The sequence below is a fragment of the Thunnus albacares genome, chromosome 4, assembly GCF_914725855.1.
Source record: "Thunnus albacares chromosome 4, fThuAlb1.1, whole genome shotgun sequence".
Lineage (NCBI taxonomy): Eukaryota > Metazoa > Chordata > Actinopteri > Scombriformes > Scombridae > Thunnus > Thunnus albacares.
Genome location: NC_058109.1, coordinates 17,798,866 through 17,819,339, shown reverse-complemented (window position 1 = coordinate 17,819,339; position 20,474 = coordinate 17,798,866). Strand labels below are relative to the sequence as shown.

At 40.0% G+C, this 20,474-nt stretch overlaps 1 protein-coding gene across 1 annotated transcript in view; it reads right to left on the bottom strand.

Annotated features, from left to right (window-relative positions):
* uba7 (ubiquitin-like modifier activating enzyme 7) overlaps window positions 1–20,474 on the bottom strand; it is a 37,234-nt gene that overhangs the window by 15,795 nt on the left and 965 nt on the right. Inside the window, exons 3-21 of the mRNA XM_044348992.1 lie at window positions 18,424–18,558; window positions 17,677–17,783; window positions 17,495–17,585; window positions 17,088–17,220; window positions 16,828–16,925; window positions 16,586–16,735; window positions 16,310–16,474; window positions 16,026–16,130; window positions 15,822–15,902; window positions 15,162–15,317; window positions 14,363–14,528; window positions 14,004–14,200; window positions 13,367–13,431; window positions 11,744–11,954; window positions 9,390–9,464; window positions 7,876–8,077; window positions 7,704–7,789; window positions 5,453–5,545; window positions 4,041–4,232 (exon numbers count right to left, since the gene is read on the bottom strand). Of these exons, the coding sequence (XP_044204927.1) occupies window positions 4,041–4,232; window positions 5,453–5,545; window positions 7,704–7,789; window positions 7,876–8,077; window positions 9,390–9,464; window positions 11,744–11,954; window positions 13,367–13,431; window positions 14,004–14,200; window positions 14,363–14,528; window positions 15,162–15,317; window positions 15,822–15,902; window positions 16,026–16,130; window positions 16,310–16,474; window positions 16,586–16,735; window positions 16,828–16,925; window positions 17,088–17,220; window positions 17,495–17,585; window positions 17,677–17,783; window positions 18,424–18,558 (2,508 nt within the window). The remainder of the gene's footprint in view (window positions 1–4,040; window positions 4,233–5,452; window positions 5,546–7,703; window positions 7,790–7,875; window positions 8,078–9,389; window positions 9,465–11,743; window positions 11,955–13,366; window positions 13,432–14,003; window positions 14,201–14,362; window positions 14,529–15,161; window positions 15,318–15,821; window positions 15,903–16,025; window positions 16,131–16,309; window positions 16,475–16,585; window positions 16,736–16,827; window positions 16,926–17,087; window positions 17,221–17,494; window positions 17,586–17,676; window positions 17,784–18,423; window positions 18,559–20,474) is intronic.

The window sequence follows — 20,474 nt, the reverse complement described above, 5'->3', positions numbered from 1 at the left end:
AACACAAAATCCATGTCTGTTCCTGCTGCTCTACAGACCATACAGCAAGATCACATAGTGCTCTCTGGGAAATCTGGTTTCAATACATTGCTTCCTGTAAAGGCAGGAAATAGCTGTCATTTCTGCAGGCAATTAACAAAGAGCCAGTGTGAGCATTGACCTTGCAGTGGCTTCCTTGAGATCAGGAGCCTTGCCTCCAATGCTGCTAATTCAATTAAAGATGGAAAGGGTAAGTTGGGGAAGAGGGGCACAAAGGGAGTGTGAAAGGGCAAGGAGTTAAGACCAGGGTGTGGAGGATGTGTGCAGAGTCATGGAAGAAGGAATATTTTCATGGCACACAACCAGGCAGCCCAACAGACAAGTAAGGACAGCATACACTGGTGCAGAGTGCTGGCCAAGTGGCTGGAGGGGTTGAGGATAGAACGATACTGAATGACTCAATACCCAGCTGAAACACGTCCGCCTCTGTCCAGGCCTTGGGTGATGTTTCTCTGCTTTATGGCCTCACTGAGGCTGCAGCTCAGTTACAGCTGCAGGAGCGCAGCTCTCATTAATCTTTGTTGCTCTTGAAACATCCTTTAATGTCTTGTGTGGTTTTGTTTTCTACAATAACAAGGCTTGCAATGTCTGCACTGTCTGCGATTTGAGGTGAACTTAGGCCTACTTACTGTACAGCTCCTTTCAGCTACTCTCTGTATTGTACAACTAACAACAAAGGGTAAAATTCTAATACATTTCCATAATTCCTTTTTATTTGCCACTGAGGGGCAGCCGAACAAGCTTAAAACAGAACATTGTCATATTGCCACATTATAAAGTTGACTCACTTTCCTTTTAGCTCTGACCTGGTAACTTCTGCTAACTCCTGAGGGAAATTTTGATCTCTTCAGCATCTAAATGCTCCTCTATGTTCACCAGCTAGTCGCTAACTTTGTCTATCTGCTGGAAAACAGGGTTGATGAAAGTGACAAGAGTGAATCAAAACCATAAAGTTGCAGGCCGTAAAACCAAAACAATGAGCTGAAAGATGCTAAAATGCTATGTTGTATTTTTCTGTTATTTTATATTAGCTGGGAAAGTTTCATGAGTTCAAGAAGTTTCAGTACATATACTCAACACTGTCATGACCACAATGACAAGTAAGGCACTGCAGGTAGAGTAAGATATTCTGAAATATAGTAAAAGTATTTCTAGCTGTTGTAGAGATTTTCTTCTCTGTGAGCTTGCCAAACTTGCTGCTCTTTTAACATCTTGTGCCTTGGGCCCCCAGACTGAAAAACATAAACACAAGGAGGAAAACGATACTAAAGAGTTACAGTGTTGAGCAGACAAGGACAACCTCCCATTTGTTTACATATTTCTGCCTCCATACAGAGGATAGCAGCAGCGGGGGAAAGCCAGGGGGACTTCCTATTTTGGGAAACAGCTGCTTTAAAGCAACAATTTCTGGAAAAGGATCAGCACCATGTGAGAATGAGCAGCCATTTATTTTGGTTATAGTAAAACAGTTATGTATGGACAGAGTGGTGCACAAGCACATTTAAAACACCTTTTACAAAACAATCAGCTCATTCTCTTATTTTTCCTTTTCTGAGTTGGGACAGTGCAACTTATTCTGATCTATAATGACTACCAAACATCTGGTAATGCTGTGCTGTGGTGGTTAAAAGACATTCCACTTTGGATGATCACTGGGTGGGCCACCAGTGCTACCAGTGAGATGTGAGTGTTGTTACTTGATAGTAATGAACTGAGACTGATCTCATAAGGGGTGAGGTCTAAGTCATTGCAAAAGTAAGCCGAGCTCTTGATACTGCATGTCTGATCAGTGATATTTAACAGCTGCATGTCTGCAGTTGCTTCAAAAGCTGCCCAATAAAACCCTCTATAATCCTAGAACGATTAGAGAGATGAGAGAATATTAATGTGTGCTGTTTTTGTTTCTGCTTCCATTGCTGTGGGGTAATTCAAATAAATACACCCTCTGTTTCCATTTACACATTGTAACACCGATTTCAGTTAGACATACCAAGTCCTCCATTGCAGGACTCAAAATGTATCAAGAATCATGAGCAGTGCTTCTTTATTTTTAACCCTATGTTGCCCCTTTACCTGGTGAGATAATGTCTACACCACAAGTCAGACACAAGGGGTGTTTGGAGCATCAGAGAAGATTTTGCTTCAAAGATTTAAAGATGATCCAGGAAGCTACGGTTGGTTGGTGAGGATCATGATTACATGTATGAAAACTGTTTTTACTGCATTTATACATTTCTGTTAATCAGTCATGTCAATATGGACATTTACAGTATTTAACCTACATTGGTACCACTATTGGGTGACCATATAAAGTGCAAAAACTGATGCTATTCCAGAATGAGAGCACACATTTGAATCGGATTGTAGGCTTGAAGAAGATGTTTGAGAAGTTTGAGAAAAGACTCCTACCATTACTGTTCAAGGACTCACTAAACAGTATCAGACAGTTTTAAATAATTATGAATACTTAAGATATTAAAGCATCTCCCATGCAGATGACTGAAGGTTTGGTAGCTAACCACCTCTCTCTGTCGCTCTCTCTCTCTCTCTCTCTCTCTCTCTCTCTCTCTCTCTCTGTCTTTCTGTCGCTATGGGAGCATGTGCGTACCTCATGTAATATCTTCCAATATTCAACTCTCTAAGACTTGTCCCTAACCCTCAAAACGCTAACCCAGAACCTCAGCAAAGCCTTTTTTTCCTGTACGTGCCCTGTCTCTGCTCTGGCTCCTCTGCTGAATAAAGCAAAACTAATGTGCTGATGCTGCAACACTTTTTAATCCTTGCTGAAAGAGCCTGGGTCTGGAAAATCTAATGTCTCCCCATTCCTCTGACTAAATGATTCAACACTTGAACATACAGATATCTACTCTGGCTGTGATGATGTCAGGTACTCTGCCTGTGTGACTGTTTGCAATCAATCACGTGGCATTATCCAATCCTTCATGCTGCTTGGGCAATGTTGTATCTAGGTCAATAAATTTTAAAAGAAAGAAAAAACACTTTGATTGACCAAGTTTACAGACAACACTTGTGAGAACACCAGGGTCTGCATGGAACGTCAGCGCTGCACAAAAAATCACAGCTGCCTCTGTCATCACAGCACTCTTTTATGCAGCTGCAGCATTTTTGCCTGTAACCAAAGCTGAAACCAGACCTACACTGTCTCAGAGCCCCCTGTCACTGCTGCCTCACGTCCCTCGGGTCAGAGTTACCCCACTTGCTGACCCCCAATGACCTCTGTCTGTCAAAGGTTCAATGCACTGAGTGAGAAAACTGGCAAGAACGGCGCCAATATCTGATTCCCTCCAGAGGTGAGCTATCGAGGGACAAGCAGCCGGGCCTGTACGAGGGCAGCAAAATTATTTGATGGGATAGACCTAAAAATGACCCCAGGAGTTGCTTTCCTTTAAAATCTGGCTGGTAGCCAGTTTGTGTTTGTGTTTTAAATCTTGGCCCCTACAGCATAATGAACAAAGTATAACCTGGTATAAACTCAAACGTTAGGGTGGATTTGATCCCAAAAAGAACTCTGTCTTAAGAGAATAAGCTCCTTTCTTTTTTCTTTGAGCAACAGTTGTCTTAAATTTACTTTATTTTTTGCAAACGCAGAAGCAGACACGTATATGTGAATTGACCCACTGCCTTACCTGCACTGCTAAGCCCTGTGGATTATACTGAGCTGGCTAAGATATGGCTTTTATGCAAGAGATTGACAGTTATTAATGGTCTCTTACTCTGAGAGCACTCATTCATGACTTAATGCTCTCCAGCTAGAGAGGAAGGACATAAATCTACAAAGGACACAACAGATTTATCCCCAAAGTAGACAGGCTTAAATTATAAATGTATATACAGTAAGGGTCTGTCAGGCTGTATAAAGTACCTCTCTCAGGTCCTGTATGTGATGGAACACTTTGTAGATCCTGTCCCTAAACCCCCCCCCACCCCAAATCACTAAGTGTAACTAAAGATGACTGTGGGTGTATAAAGCTGTTACTCACTTCGAAGGACTGGGGCCGACTCGGCTGGGACAGGACAAAGTACTGGACAGCCAGGTTGATGTAAGCTGTGCGGTAAGAGCTGATTTTCTGGTGGCCCTGCACCAGTTTATACAGCTCCAGGCACATCAGGCCCGCCACTGCTGCTGTTGTGGTAGCTATGGCTGGGATGATTCTCCCAGCAATGCCCTTACTCTGTGAAGGAGACAGAGAAAAGCCTGTTTTTAAAATGTACTGCGGTGCAACATAACTTAAGTACATTTAATCAAGCACTGTACTTTTGTCAGTTTTGAGGTACTTGTGCTTTACTTTAGTATTTCCATGTTATGCTTCTTTATTCTTTAACTCTACTACATTTCAATGACAAACACTGTACTTTTTATCCCACTGATTTTAGTTTACAGCTATAGTTACTTTGAATTTCATGATTTTACATACAAAATATACGATCAGCTAATAAAATATGATGCATTGCTATATTTTTAAACTACCAAACAGTATATCAAGGAGTAAAAATTAGCTTTACTTCAACTAACTGCAACATAAAATTCCTTATACACAGTAATAAATCAGTAATCAATGCATTCAATAACATAATATATAACTGACAAGGGTCATTCTTTAAGTACATTTTGCTGCTAATACATTTATACTATTTTGAGTGCAGGACTTTTTACCTTGAAGTATTGCTACTTTTAGTTAAGTAAAATATCTGAATATTTCCTCTGCCAGTACAAAAATTCTGATCTCTAGCAAATCGTAACCAAAAAAAAAAAACTCTTTACATGTTTTACACATGTAAAGAGTTAATGCATAGCAGAGGAGCACAGTTAATTGCATCATAGCTTTATTTAATTATTTTATGATTTTGTACACTTATCCTGATTCTAATACTGACAAATCATCTAGCTCTCATGCAGGGTTTGGATGGCTGACTGTAATTTTTATTTTTTTTTTAGAAAAAAACATGTGAACAGGATTAAATGGTGAGTAAGAGTAAACTTATTCCCAAACAAGATGCAACCTGTGGCAATCTCAATATGATTACACAAAGGTCACCATCTTTTGTCTCCCCTCGCTCAGCAGTAACCATCCCCCCACTGTTCATCTGTCTTGGCTGTGTTTGTCTGCAGCAGCGGCTGGTACAAGGACCGGCTCAGGTGTCACCTCCCAGGCGACAGGTAAAGTGCTGTGATTAGTTCTGCTCCAGGAACAATAGGTAAGGAGGCTGTTTCTGTGGCTTTAGGGCAGGTGTGTGCAGCACCAACTAAAAACACAACCCCAAGGGAGGAGGAGCAGTCTGCCGTGTTTTCACGCTTTTTCTTATCTGTACCACCCCTCGCCCTCAGCTTCATCCCTCTGATTTTCCTCTCCCCTTCACAGGGATTTAATTAGATGATAATAAAAATGTTAACCTGGTGCCGATCGACTGCAGGGATGTCATAGTTTTCCGCCCTCAGGTTAGAAGCAGCAACAATGTAGTCCATGTGGAAGTTACTGTCGTCGTCCTGTGCAAGGTGGAATGTGAAAAATATGTAATTCATACACAAGAAAGTTCGAAACTCCACATTCATGACAAACTGCATTATGGAACAAATTACTAAGAAGCTAGGTCATATCCATGTTCATGCCAAGTGACATCCCCAGTGATGTGATGCACAGTCTGCCGGCTTTGAGCTTTGAAGGCTTTGTTTGTTCTGTCACTTTAATCACCCTAATACATGACTTGGTCACCCCATCAGCATGCAGTGAAAATCAGACTTCTGTTGTGATCGACGTGGCCAGTGAGGTCATGCCTCTGCTTCTGCGGCTCTACAAAGGCTAGCAAGGCGACTGTCACTCAGGGATGGCTTTAGGGTTTGTGAGGAAGCTCCAAGCTGGCAACCTGATGCCTCTGAAACCCTCCTACACACATTCCATCTATCCACAGCATGACCTGGGCACATAGGGATAAAATTGAAGAGAAGGGGGAGCGTGGTAGTTTGGGGATCTCGTTCTTATTCAAGATGACATTTGATAGGTACCTGACTTACCTCATACACCATCATTACTTCTTCTCCGGAGAATGCTTCACCAGAACCTCATTCAAGCTGCCTAGAAGTCATTTTCTATCTTGCCTCTTTAAAGTCGGCAACTGCACTATGTCTGGCCCGCTCACAGCTCTTTGTTGAGCCTGGAGTACCACATGCCTGAAATAAAGGTTTTCATCCAGTGGTCGCCACGATACCACCAACTGCCCATTAGCCACTGCTTCTTTTCACCACTTCCATATTAAAGGTTTTGAAGAGAGTTCATTGCAAGCTCACACCCCCAACCTCTGCTTAGATAATGAAAAGCTTGTTAAGAGGTGAGAACTTAAATGATTTCAGTCCTTTTCCAAGGTTCCCTAGGAAACCCAGGCACTTGTTTGAGGAACAATAAGTCAACACCTAATTAGGTCAGATGCGGAGGACAAATTTTCTCCCAGGAGTTAATGAAGTGTGACCTAAAACTTTGAAAAATTTCAATTTGGTGACAGGTCAGCACTTCTGAGTGTCCAGAAAGTGTTGCGTTAGGTGTGATACAACATCTACATCATTGTTAGTATTTACTCTGACTGGTTCCATCACCATTGACCTTTAACTCATGATGCACAATTCATGGATAAAAAGTCCAAAAACACACAATTCACAATTTTTCAACTGTGTCTCAAAACAATAGTCAGGTGCCCTTATCAGCATGGCCTGTGTCTTAACCCATAAGCTATGGGGGCCCAAAGGACTAACTTTCTACTTTATTGCAGATAACTGACATGTTATGAGAATTTTCTAATCTTATATACATTTGTTTTGAGTCCATGGTCCCCAAAGTGTCATGTGCAAGAATATGGGGTGTCAGGGTCATTGCCACTTCAGTCCCAATACACTGAAAAATACCTCTCAGCCAATAAATCAGTCTTGTTCATGATATGACTGACTGTGAGGAAACATCTGGTTACCTTTGGGACTTTGATGGGGAAAAGAATGTATACTGTAGTCTGCGGTCTCACATACCTTCCTAGAAAAAAGATAGACCTTTACACTTCCTGCACCTAGCCGCAGACAGATATCAACCAAGCGCTAAACCTGACTTAATGTCCACACAGAGAGTGATAAGTTGTTGAGAGGTGGAATGAAACTGTGACATTTATTAGATGCACAATTGACATGCTGTAGAGGGAAATCTGCCTTCAAGGCTCAGATTGTGCCACTTCAAAGACTTGGTTTGACACGGTTGCAGACAGTATGTCTCTATCTTTAGTTGCTGAGTGCCCTGCATTTCACCAAAAGTGACCTAATGCAGCTCTCTCATAGGCCCATAAAGAAATAAATCAGTTCCAGAGGAGTTGGCTGACTGAACTATCAGCCAACTCAGAAGTATTTTTACAAACAGCATGTATATACGGTATATATCCAACCCCAAGATGGTGTGACAGTGAACACTGAATAAAAGCAAGCTCTGTTTCATGAACATGTCAGGGAATAGCACAGATTTGGGTCACTGAGGACCCAAAGATGGAGGAAAAAAAGACACATTCTGAAAGCATCTATAGATCTGAGTGAAGCTCCCTGCTAAGGCTCAGCCGCCACTCTGTCTGTGGCCTTTGCAGCATGTGCCAACAGAGGTGTCACTGTGCTCTTTTCTTACCTTCTCAAAGTCGATGGGGTACATCTGCATGGCTGAGCTTTTCAAAGAGGCCAACTTTCCTTTCAGTTCCTCAAGTCGGGCTTTTTCTGGTACCAAGACACAGAGATAGTAAAGAAAAGAAATCCTGGAAGAAAGTGAGGTAATAGCAGAAAATAAGTTAAAAAATACTCACCAGTGTCATCGCTTTCCTTTTTTTTATCCTCTTCCATCTCCTTGTCAGTGAGATGAATCTTCACAGAGGACTTGGGAGTGAAAGACTGTACGTGGACTTTCTCCAAGATTTTCCGTATAGAAGCGCAGTCTCTTGTACCCTTGATCCCATAAATTTGCCCATACAGATTAGCCGCTGCCATCACATACTCCAAATGGGTAGTCTAAAAGTGAGCATCCACATACAGTACATACTGATCATAGTAATAAACATGTTTCGTCATGTTTTAACAGAGCACACAATGTCTGAATAACATCCACAATAAAACAAATACATACTAAATATACCATCATATCAGAGGACATTTCGTCCATATGCACAGAAAAGACACAGCTACATTACACAGGGAACCCTGCTTGGAGGCCAAACTGTAGAGGGTACACAGTATGAAAAAAAGGTAGTTCATTAAGGCCAATTACTTCCCTAAACAGAATAGGCAGCTGTAGCAATAGCTCTCTCAATCATTTTCTCTCTCACACACAACACACACACACACTGTATCTTGTGGCACTGCTGCTTACAATGCAGCACCAATTCACATTTTACAGCTATTAAACTTCTCTAAAACAGTGTGAAACAAGAGTATTCAATTCACTCATTTGTTGAAATGCAGACAGTGATGACACAGCATATTTAAACTAACAATGCATGAGTTGAACCATCTAAAACTGATAGAACTTATAAACCTGTAATATAGACTGATCTACTGCAATAATTACTTTTGATTAAAAAGAAGTACATAGGGAACAGATAAGAAGATTATATTACTAGTTGCGTACTAATATCATATAATATCTCTTACTGTAATCTGATCTCTCCCAAACACCTTCTAGATAAGTGAAAATCAGCACTGGCGTTTGTTGTTTTAGCATTGTCTGTCAAAGGTACTTTAAAAACATAAGATGACAACATTTCACACATGTAGGAGGTGATAAAAGGCAGATAATTGAAGATTAAATAAAATGCAGTGGACAAACACTGAGTGTGCGGAGATAGCGTAAAAAGGTGAGGTAAACTGATATGGGAAGAGAGGAGAACAGAATATCATTTCAAAATCATCTTTAAGAGACAATTGGAAACTGTCAACTTCTCACCGCTATCAGTGCACAATTATGACCACTGAGTTACAGTATTGTCAGCTTAATACTTATTTTATTTCTTAATTTGAATGTATGTATGTTGTATGTTGAAAATGGATTGGTAATTGAGGATGAGAACGTGTGTGGAGAGCAGATTAGAATCTGCCTTTCATTGTCCATATGCAGGTTAAGTGGCATTCACAGCTCAGATAAGAATCCAGTATATGGTCCAACTGAGCAAGAGCCTTTATCAGACCAGATAAAGAAGGAATGTAAGCAGTCATCACCAAATACTGAGGCATTTTTCAGTCATTCCTGTCTTCTGTTTTACGGTCTGTGCTGGAATTATTACTGCATGAGGAAGACAGACAGCTTGATAGGAGCAGACCTACTCACATTGTTAGGGTCAAAGATCAGTGAGTGAGGGCATCTCTTGGATCCAGACCAGAAGGGTAAACCAGTCTTGGTCACCTAAAGCGAAATAGAAAGGAATCTCTTAATCACAGTGATCAACAGCTGAAAAATCACAGGGGGATCTCCAACATGTGAGTCTTTAATATATAGTCATTTATTGTGTTCTTTTCTCCTCTTAGCCTCTTCTGACACATCAGGAGGCTGACAACCTTCCCATAGCACAGCCAGACTAATACTGTTATCAGTTGTGTGTTGACCACACAATTTGTATGTCTGATAAAGGAACAAAGGGACTGAGAGCTTTGATGTTGCCAAATGGTCCATATGCTGGGAAAAAGAGAGTCTCCTATTGGTGGTGCCAGTTTTCACTGCAGGGGTGCTTTCTATAGCAGCCAAAAGGCATCAACAACAGTCTCCCTTTAAGAATCAGGCTTCAGACAACTCAGGGGCAGAACATGGCATCAATGATGCTTTATCCTCAAAGAGGGGGACACCCCTTTCAGAATTTATATGGTGTTCTTACAGCCCAGAGCAGAAAAAAAGTTACAACCAGAGTCTCACCTTCCCTACAAACAGTATATCTACATCTACATCTATGTATGTTGACATCTATTGCACGTTTGTCTGCTTGAAAAAGGGTACCCTCCTTGGTTGCTCTTCGCACAGTTTCTTCCTTTTACTCCCATTAAGGTTATATAAAAAAATCCAAATCAAGGGTCAAGGCCAAGGTGTCATATTCTGTACAGATTGTAAAGCCCTTTGAAACACATTTGTGATTTTGGACTGTATAAATAAAATTGACTTGGCTTTACTTCTGTTTATTATTTCATAATTGATAAATCCTTCATTGTACTCTATAAATGTAAGAAATATGTAATAAATTACCATCACAAGTTACAATAGCCCCAAATTTTTGTCTTAAAATGTCTTAATTTGTTAACTGTTATAAATAACGATTTACATTTTTATGAAAAAGACAAAAGCAGCAACTCATCACTGACTTGAATAATTAATGAATGATTTAAAAAATGTCTTTAATTAATTGAAAGCATAACAACTAGTTTTAGCCCTCCTCTATAGTCTTTAATTGCTGTAGTTTTGTGAGCAGTTAATGCACCACTCACTATAATGAATAGGCTAGAGGGTAAAACAGTTGATATATACAAACATTATTTATTTACATCTACAATATAAGGCTTTTAATCTCTGATATCATTTTAGCTACATCTACTGTATATCTTACATTGATCAGTCTCTCATTCTACTTTTCTTTCTTGTACGGAGACTCAGATCAGTGCAGTATAGAAATGCTCCTGTTTTGTCTTTGGGTCAGATCCAGTCATTGTTCCATGTCCAAAAGCTTAAAAACACATCCAGCACCACACTCACATATATGCTGTGGCTGACACCCAGCAAAGTAGCTGTTACGTGAAATGTGTGGTCATACATTATGCTTGTGTACTGGTATTTGTCAGGTTAGGTTGTGACTGTTAACTGAAATGTGTGGCCTTATCATAGTTCCTCATAATTGTGGTAGAAAGTGACTTTCCATGGGGACAATGAAACCATAACTCTACTGCGTCAAAGAGAAATGTAGAAGAAAAAAGAGAACCAAAACTTAAAATATCAACTACCACAGAATTTCTCTACAGCCTGTTATGATAATTAGGCTACACAAAAAAATTTGGACATTTTCTGGGATTATAATTTATTTATAACACATGAGAACTGGGTAAACATATCAGGGTAAGTCATAATAGAACAAAAAGTAATGTTTCTCTCAAGAGCTGTAGAGGGCATTCAGTACTCAATAAATATTTAAGCAGACATAAATGAAGGAAAATCATTCTAGGCCAGAGGGATTTCTACAGTATAACCCTGCATGCAGGGATATTTGCTTATGGTAGAAATGGCCAGTTGCTGGCAGGGGTTAGTGAGGGTCTGTTTGGGTTGTTACTGATCTGTGCCCCCCCAGGTGTGACAGCAACATGTGACATCACTCTGTCTGCATGCTTCACCAGATTACAAACCCTCAGAGCTGCTTAGAGATATTTATCAGCAGTGGTTTTCAGTGGTTCAGGTTTCAAACAAGGTTAATAGTGGCCTCAGAGCCTGGGGAAATATGCTGCATTACTCCATGAAGTGAAATGTGAAAAATGAAACACAGAATGGCAATCATTCGCTGATGTGCTAATGCCATATTGTAGTGTTAAATTGGTATGCTAAGACCTTTCACTGGATAAGGAGAACTTAAGCTTCATGTGCAACACTGCCCTCCTGTGTCAACAGATTATAATGACAGGTTTAAAGTTGTTTGTCCTTAAGTATGATTTTACCTGTTCACGTGGAAAACAGTGCAGGAGCTGACAGATCTCATTGTTATAGAGAGTCTCCCACTTGCAACGTGCCCAGCTCACACAGTCGTCCCAGCTTGTGGGACGTTGTCCTCCAGCTTTCATGTCCACCAGGCTGCTATACACCCCTCCAAACACCTCCAAGGCCTCAGCATCTCCATGGCCCAGAGTCCGCCCTACAAACTCTGCGTCCCTGTAGAAAGCAGTGTGGCAATTGCTTTTGATTTAATGACAGACATATAGGGTACAGTAAGTAATAATCACTGCCAAGACAAGACAAGACAAGTATTGTTTTAAGGTCTCCTTGTATAATTCTCTAAGTCTAATTTACAGAAAAAAAGCTCTGACTTCTACTCTTCTGACAGTTAAACTTTGGGAACAACACTGATGTCGAAAGTGAAAATGGGGAATGTCCTCAATGAAACATCAGTTTGGTTGCCCTTACATGTATCAAGCACAGAGACGAATGACTAAACAGATCTTTGTAAATTAGGGTGTAGTCTTGTTGGTGACTCAGAGGGTATTCCTTTGACGCTTGGCTGAGGACTCATAGAAGGAGGAGGGAAGTGTTTAGTAAGCTTGAATGTGCTGGTCGATGTCTGGACAGTTCTTGCGCCATACTCTCATGCCAGCTCACAGTACACGGCGTTGCGTTGTGAAAAAAATTAATAAACACATGCCTCCTCTGCATACAGCCATACTCAAACAGGTCTGAACATGAACTTTAAGAGTCATGCATGGAGCTGCCTGGGTGGAAAACACAACAAAATATGACTGGACCTTTCCATGACCTTATTACCACGTCATAAAATTTACCGGACTAACATGTAGCTGACCTGCCAAAAAGGTTTTCCTTTCCAACTGCACAACAAAGAGGCATTTCAGAGGAAAAAGCAGTAATTAGAGTATTCCTAAAGGCATAATACAAGTTCATACTCCTAAACATCAGTTTAACGTGAGAGGCTTTAATGGATGTGTGGACTAGCAAGTACCATTCCTGCTCTAGTCATGATTTTTGCTTCTCTGTAAAGACACAAGAAAGCATGAAAGTACTTTACAATAAGGGGGATTAAATCAAATCTCACCAAAACAAACAGAGAGATATCTAAAAACACGGCTGGATTAGGAGGGCTCCGAGGCTCAAAGCTCAGACGCAGTTTGGACCTTGAAGCTTGCATCTGTCACTGACGTCTTGTTACGATATAATTAGGTCAATGCTTTATAGTTAGCTTAGTGTTTTCAGTCTCCTGCATTAAATATTACGTGTAAAGTATATCATGTTTTACTGGCATGTTTTTCTGCATCAATTTAAGCTGTCTTTAGAATTAATCTATTATTGGGATAGAACAGAGTGCAGCCAGAGTGCAGTTCATGTCATTTTTACTAGGGGTTCATTGCTAAAAACCACGTTTTCCTGTTTATAAAACAAAATAATGAGCTTGGACCAGTTCATTAACTTTTGTAGGTTTGCTGGAATGCTTTGTAAGAGAGCGGAAAAAAAACATTGTAAAACTTGCAACTAGTGGTCATTAGGTGCCAGCAGATTTAAAGCACATTGGCAAATGCAGTTTCTCACATTTGTTGGAGGCAACGCTTGCCACTTACCTCAGAAAAAGATTCACATTTTCAGGAGTTTGTTTGAACATCCCCTCAAACTGGTCTCTGGCCCACTGAAAGAATTTTAAAGAAAACCTTAATAAAATATATCTCAAATGTTTATATTTTAATGAGACTAATGTAAGAGTCCTATAATAAATTCATAATTTTTCAATAGTTAAAACTGTTAGAGAGGTGCTGATTCAACTCCAAGATATTTTTTGAGATTGTAGTTTGCGGTGTCACCAATTTGAATCACAATATATGAATTATATTAAAATATATTTTAAATGTTTTGCCCTTCTGAATATGTAAATGAGGCATAAAAATATAACACCTCTCGTTATAGTGCAGTCAAACGCAACATCACCATAAATTACTACAGAACTGATGCTACCCAAAAAAGAACTGACTAGTATTTCTTGACAAAAACGGAACATTTTAAACATTTAAAGTAAGGTGGCAGTAATTGCATGGTCTCTTTTGTATTGCAATGCATGTTTTTTCTATTTTTCTGGTCATTCACTGTAGTTTATGACACAAAATGAAGGAAAATGAAGCAAAGGAAGGAAACACGCCATGTAACTTCTTTCCTTTATGGCAAGGATGAACATAAAACTGGAGAACTTAGAGGTCAACATTGTACCTGCAGGGTGTGCTCAATGCGGTGAGGGAAGTTCTTGAGAGTGCACAGTGGGATGGCGTCATTAGAACTTGATTTGGCCGGTCCGTAAGACTCTGTCAGGTGAGGCACCACCACCAGAGTATGACCTTTGCTTCCAAGAGTACCCCCCTCCAGCATTGACTTCTGGTGTTGAACGCAGCGGCTATCAAGATAGGCCCCTGGGCAGCAAAGAGAGGTGAAACACACAAAGGCATTTGTACCCAAATATGTACTCTTGTAAAGTCACTGTGATCAAGAATACTTAATGTAATAACAGCAGTAAGTGTTTATGGTGCAAACTGCACTGTGCTGGTGTTGTGTGTGCACAGTAGCGTCCTCACTGGCTTCCACATTATCCAGGGCTGCAGCCACTCCATCGAGACCCATGAAGAACTTGTAATCATACACTTGTTCGCTGTCCGGGTCCAGACGATTCTGGTGAGCGGTGATGTTCATCTGTGGGTTCATCACTTGCACTGCCTTCGCTGCAACTTCCGATTTTGGTTTCTGTTCATGGAAAAGTGAGCAAACGGGTAAAATCGAACACAAACAAAAGTGTTAATGTGGGATGGAGATAAAAAAAGATAATGTTATATAGATATACTGTATATGCACATGGAAGGTGATTCTGCATTTTGTTTGTTCTATATCATTGTACAGATTTGTTGTTGGATCTTTTTATGAAACTATTGCAAACATTCAGCAATTTGTTACATCTAAAGAACACATCTTGGTCTTTAATAATTCATGTTTTTACTATACTGTCACTGTATTCTGAGTGTCTCTGCTCTTCTTTAATATAACAGTAGATGTCAACATACTCACAAAGTGTACTCAGCTCTGTGTTGTGTAAGTTGTTTAGATAGTGGTGGTTGTTTACTCAGACACGAGAGATCTGTCTGATATACCCCTAAAATAAATTGCAAAATAAAACACACACAAACGATGGAACGTGGCAGCTCTGTGTAATCTGACACAAGCCACCTCAGACTGTCACAATACTTTTACCCCCATCCTGTCCCGTTAGTAAAGCTCTCTGACCCTTCCACTTAGTCGAACAAGAACCAGTGAGCTATGATGGCATGTGAGATTCCTCACCACCCGCAGTAGGTTGTAATATGCTGTACTGCATTTTCTCACCCCAATATCTGGAGACCTGAACAGAAACTGGCGGTTCAAGTTGGATCTCTCTATGTAGTCCATGTCTGTTAAGGTGATGTGCCCTTCTTCTCCAGCACCGAGCCCAATGAGGGCAAAATTCTTAAGAAGCTCGCAGCCAATAGCACCAGCTCCAACCTTAAAAAATGACAAGTGAGGGTGTGTTACAGTAAAGGTAGTTCATGTAAACACTGTCCCCAAGTTAAAACTACATATTATTGGTAAAGAAGAGAGTTTGTCTCTTACAGTGTAGCAGAAAAGTATTAATCTATTGTTGCAAATTACTTCTTTCACTTTCTAATCCTTTGGGTGACATTTCTACAGTGTTAGAATAAACACATCCATGCACTCTCTCTCTCTCTCTCTCTCTCTCTCTCTCTCTCTCTCTCTCTCAAACACACTCACCCAACAAACAACAGTAAAAAAATGACACGTTTAAAGGAAACAGAGAGAGGGCTTGGCACTTATGAACGGGCCGTGCACAAGAGGTCGACACCGGCAGGAAATTCCGCCTGAACCACAGCCGTTTCCTGCATTTGCCATCATTAACACCAGACAAGATCAGAGCAAAACACAGATGGAGCTCCTGCTTTCCAGTGCACAGTGTGCCACCTGCTGGATAAATATCAAACCTGCCCTCACCAAGAAATACTTCTGGCTCGACAGCTTCTCCTGGAACTTCTCTCCGAACACAGCGATCTGTCCGTCGTACCTTGTACCTTTCTGTCGGAGAGGAAAACAACAACGTTTAATTTACATAGATCCAAAAATGGTTTCCATCGTTCTAATGGATTGTTCCTGGTTGATATATGTGAGATGTTTAAATTGAGGAATCTGTTAACATACGGCTGAAAAAGAGCACTCTGCCAGTTGGTCCTTGTCTTCAGGGAGGCACTCAAGTGCATCAAAATATAGCCACTGCCGAAGGGGCGTGAATTTCCTGCTACATGCCTGCAAGAATGTTATAAAGTGCACGGAGCCAAATCAAGTCAGCTATACGCACTGCTGGCAGTAAGTGTTAATTTATGCACATTAAATATATAGATAGATATATAGAAAGCTTCAACAGCAGTGTTAATATTCTTCATCAAAAACAAAATTCATAAACACACATTGACCTCTGACCTCACCTTAATAACTTCCTGAGCAGCCAGGCCTCCTATGAAAGCATTGAGAGGAGCCAAATCACCCTGAGCTGTGAAAGACAGGATTTGCACCGCAGCCTCATCCAGCTGTTCCAGCTGTGTGACCGAATTCAGCTCTCTCACTGTGTCAAGCAGGGCATCTGCATCTGACTGTACAGGATTAACCACCAACAAATTAGCTTTAATGATTACATTAATACCAGTGCCTGTTTGACATTTTAAAAAGAATACTGTCTAAAATATCCTGTAGACTCCACTGACCTGACACCAAGGACGAGGGAGTCGCTGCTCTTTCTTCACAAATCTATGGAGGGCTTGGAAGGCCAAGTGCAGGGTCTTATGCCTTGATATTTTTCCAAAATCGTTCATTTTCAGCAGTTCATAGTCCGATAAAGCCTCACTGATTGGTTTCTGCAATTAATTTTGTATTTATTTAATCAAGAGCAATTTAAAAAAATAAAAATTACAAATCAAGATAATGAAAACAAAATATTGATACTTACAAAACTGAACACTGAGGACTGTTTAACCTCAGTCACTACACCACCACGTTCATACTGAGAGAAGTTTGAGGTGTCACCAATGCTGAAAGAATGTTGGCCTGGTGGTAGAGGTGAGAAATTACATACAGATGATGAGATACATAATCATTCTCATTACAGCTATAAAACTGAAAGTTGAAAATGCTGAACACTATACTGAAGGCTTGAGAGTGGCTCATGACTACGCTGCGTGTTGTGACTCATGGCAAAATAATACTAACCACGGACTTTGATCTCCACAGGGGCAATGTTGTTGAGCTCCGTCATGCCTTGGACTTCAGAGAAGGAGACATGACAGCCGTCGGAAAATCCATGTTTCCTGTCATCTGTGCAGACCACAACTCCAGGATTCCCCTAAATTATAAACCGTCTTCAAATGTGAAAGAAATATTCTAGCAATAATGTTCAGGTTTTAAAATTTATTCAGAAAGATGAGAGGGGCCTGTGTGGAGTTTTCATGTACTTCTTGTGCAGGTTAGCTAAACTGGCAACTCTAAATTGCCTGTAGGTGTTAATGTTTCCCAACACAAGTGGGATACACAGGTTGGATGAGTGCATGAATGAATGCATGTATGGATTAGAGAGGCTTTTAATATACCAATAACATAAAACACATGGAAGGTATTACCTTAGAGATATTTTGAATCATTGCCGATACAGGCATCTCCCCATCAGTGTCCAAGACCTCAAACTGATCCCCAAAGTCACAGAACAGCTGACTGCATATGAATCACAAGGATTTAAATTCTTTATTCCACACACTGTTAAGTACATCCAATCATTTTTTGACAGTTCGTCTTGCCTACTTACCCACAGAGTCCTTTGGTGTCTGCTACAATGAACTTGATTCCTTGCGAATGGCAGAAGTCACCAAAACGCTTCTGATCATCCAGTGAGGAGTCAGTGAGGACCACCACCTGAAAAATTAAAGTCCCCCTCCACTCAAAAATGTGTTCTGCTTATTGTTTCTTCACTTCTGTGTTTGAGCTTCACTGTGCAGACTGACAAATTTGCAGAGTTTGACACTAAGAGGGCTGTTTTCACATTCATCTCCTGAAGCAAGGAAAGTTTCTCTGCGCTCACCTTCAATCAAGCACGATTTTGTGACATAACAATGATTTCAGTGAAGCAGGAGACATCTTGTGTCAAGCAGTTAAACATGCTAACTGAAAACTATTTGCACAGATTCAGGATTTGTATGTGAGGGAGAAGGAGTAGAAGTAATTTTAAGAATTTATAACTTGATAAATTGAACTTTTTTGGTGTAAAAATTGTTAGTCAACACAGAGTGGTCTTGAAGAAGAGAGTCCATTGTTGCTTAACTGTGATTGGTGCACGGTTATACATGACATCACATCACCTTTTTCCTAGTCCTGCCCATTTCAAACACAGACAAAAACAGGAATGCAGAAATCAGTCATGTGAAATAAACCAAACCTGCTCTCAATTTGACAGAAAATTATGAGTTAATCTAGGACTCCATCACATAGAAAATATGTTTTTCAATAGATATCAACATGAAACCTTTAGCCACTGTCAGGTATTATTAGGAGTTACCTGAAATTGTAGAAGTTGGTCCTCATCCAGTGGTCTCGTGTTGGCAGATACATGCACATGCGGGTTTAAGGCAGACAGCTGTGGTAGGGAACACGTAGCTCGGTTCTCACCGATATGGGACTCCTTTAGGAAAAACTGGTGGGAAAATAAGTCACAGGTTGACAAAACTCAATCTCAACTTAAGGTCCACTAACCTGCTTCATCAGCATATGTAGTTTGCAGTTATCATGTTTATGTTTATTTTGAAAATGTAACAAATAGGGCTGTATGATATGACGATATATATAGTGTGATGAGAGAAAAACGTCTATCGTTTCATATTATGCTCTATTGTTTATTTCATTATGTCGCAAATGACACTTTATAGTAATATTTTTCATTTGGACTCTGTCCATTTTTTGTGCGGATTAAATAGATAAATGACTTTTTCTTGGCTTTTTACTCGCAAAGCTTTTATTGCACTTACAGTAATGTAACGAGTTTAGTTTGTCAACTCTCCTCTGCTGTGCTACACACAAGGAGGGCTGAGCTCCACCCTCACTGAGAAAAAGCAGAGAGGAGGAGAGAGAAACAGCGAGATGGTGACTATAAATGAAAGCAAAACACACTAGAGACTGTCATTATGTTATTTACCAAATGTATGCACACTCATTTCATTTCAGCTAAGTGTGAGCATCTCTGCTGCGTTTTGCTTTCATTTCTGGTCACGCTAGTTTCTTCTGCTCTCTGTGGTTCTCCATGGACGGGGCTGAGCTCTCCGTGTGTCTGCAGCGCAGCAGAGGAGAGACAGTGAACCAGGTACTTGAGTTAACGAAAACTACACTTATTACGTTAGCGTTAACGTAATAAAAACTTTGTGAGTAAAAAGCCAAGAAGAGTAATTTAATTTAATCCACATAAAGGTTGGACCAGAAACTATCTATTCATTGAATTTACAAAAAATGTGCTATATCAGGATATGTATCATTATTGGGATATGAAATAACCTATATCAGGATATGAGATTTTGGTCATAACAGACAGCCCAAGAAACAAATAGGTAAAAAAACAAAAAAAACAAAAACAAGAATAATAAATAAAATGAACAGTAAACATATACTGCACACTCTCAATAAACAAATTCTCAAAAACAACATAAATAAATATTCAAAGTCCAAAGAGGAGTATACACATACAGTATATGGTCCTACCCCCTCTCCAGAACTCAAACAATTAACTCAATGTTTATCATATGTACAACTCACAACCAACTACCCCAGTGCTGTTATGTACAACCTAAATATCCATCCAGTGTCAATCAGATGTAACCTTGCCAACCCCTCCTCATCACTATACCTCTTCAAAATGATTTCTTTGTACATATTCTTGAATTGATTTATATTTGGGCTTTGCTTGAGTTCTATAGGCCCATCCAAACCATTCCACAAATTTACACTGTAAATTGAAATATACATAGTCTTCTGAATAGTACGAACAGTGTTTTTTTTTAAATTAAACTTTCCTCTTAAATTATAACCCCTCTCTCTGTCTAAGAACATTTCTTGTGTGTTATCCTGAAGTAAATTGCTTCTTGTTTTATACATGATTTGTGCTGTCTTAAATGCTACAAGATCCATGAACTTCAAAGCATGTGACTTTAAAAACAGCTTGTTAGTGTGTTCACGATGTATTGTTCACTATCCTTATTGCTCTTTTTTGTACTATGCATAATGAGTGTAAGTTGGTTTTGTGCGTGTCACTACAAACCTCCACACAGTAAATTCAGATACAGTAAGACAAGTGAAACTATCATGAAACTATACATGTTCAAATTTTCCATGATTCAGGGCACCTCCTCACTCTTTTGTCAACGGCTGTTTGCAAGGTTAAGAATGAGCCTTAAAACCCCAAATTACACGTTGTTTGATAGAATGTTTTAAATAATTGTGGTTTTAACCATAGCAGCTATCTATAGCTCTGATCGTGACTGTACAGGGATGGGAGGGGTAGAAATGTCCTCAATTGTGAAAGTATACTACCTTCCTTTAAAAAGCCATTTACAATTACCAAGA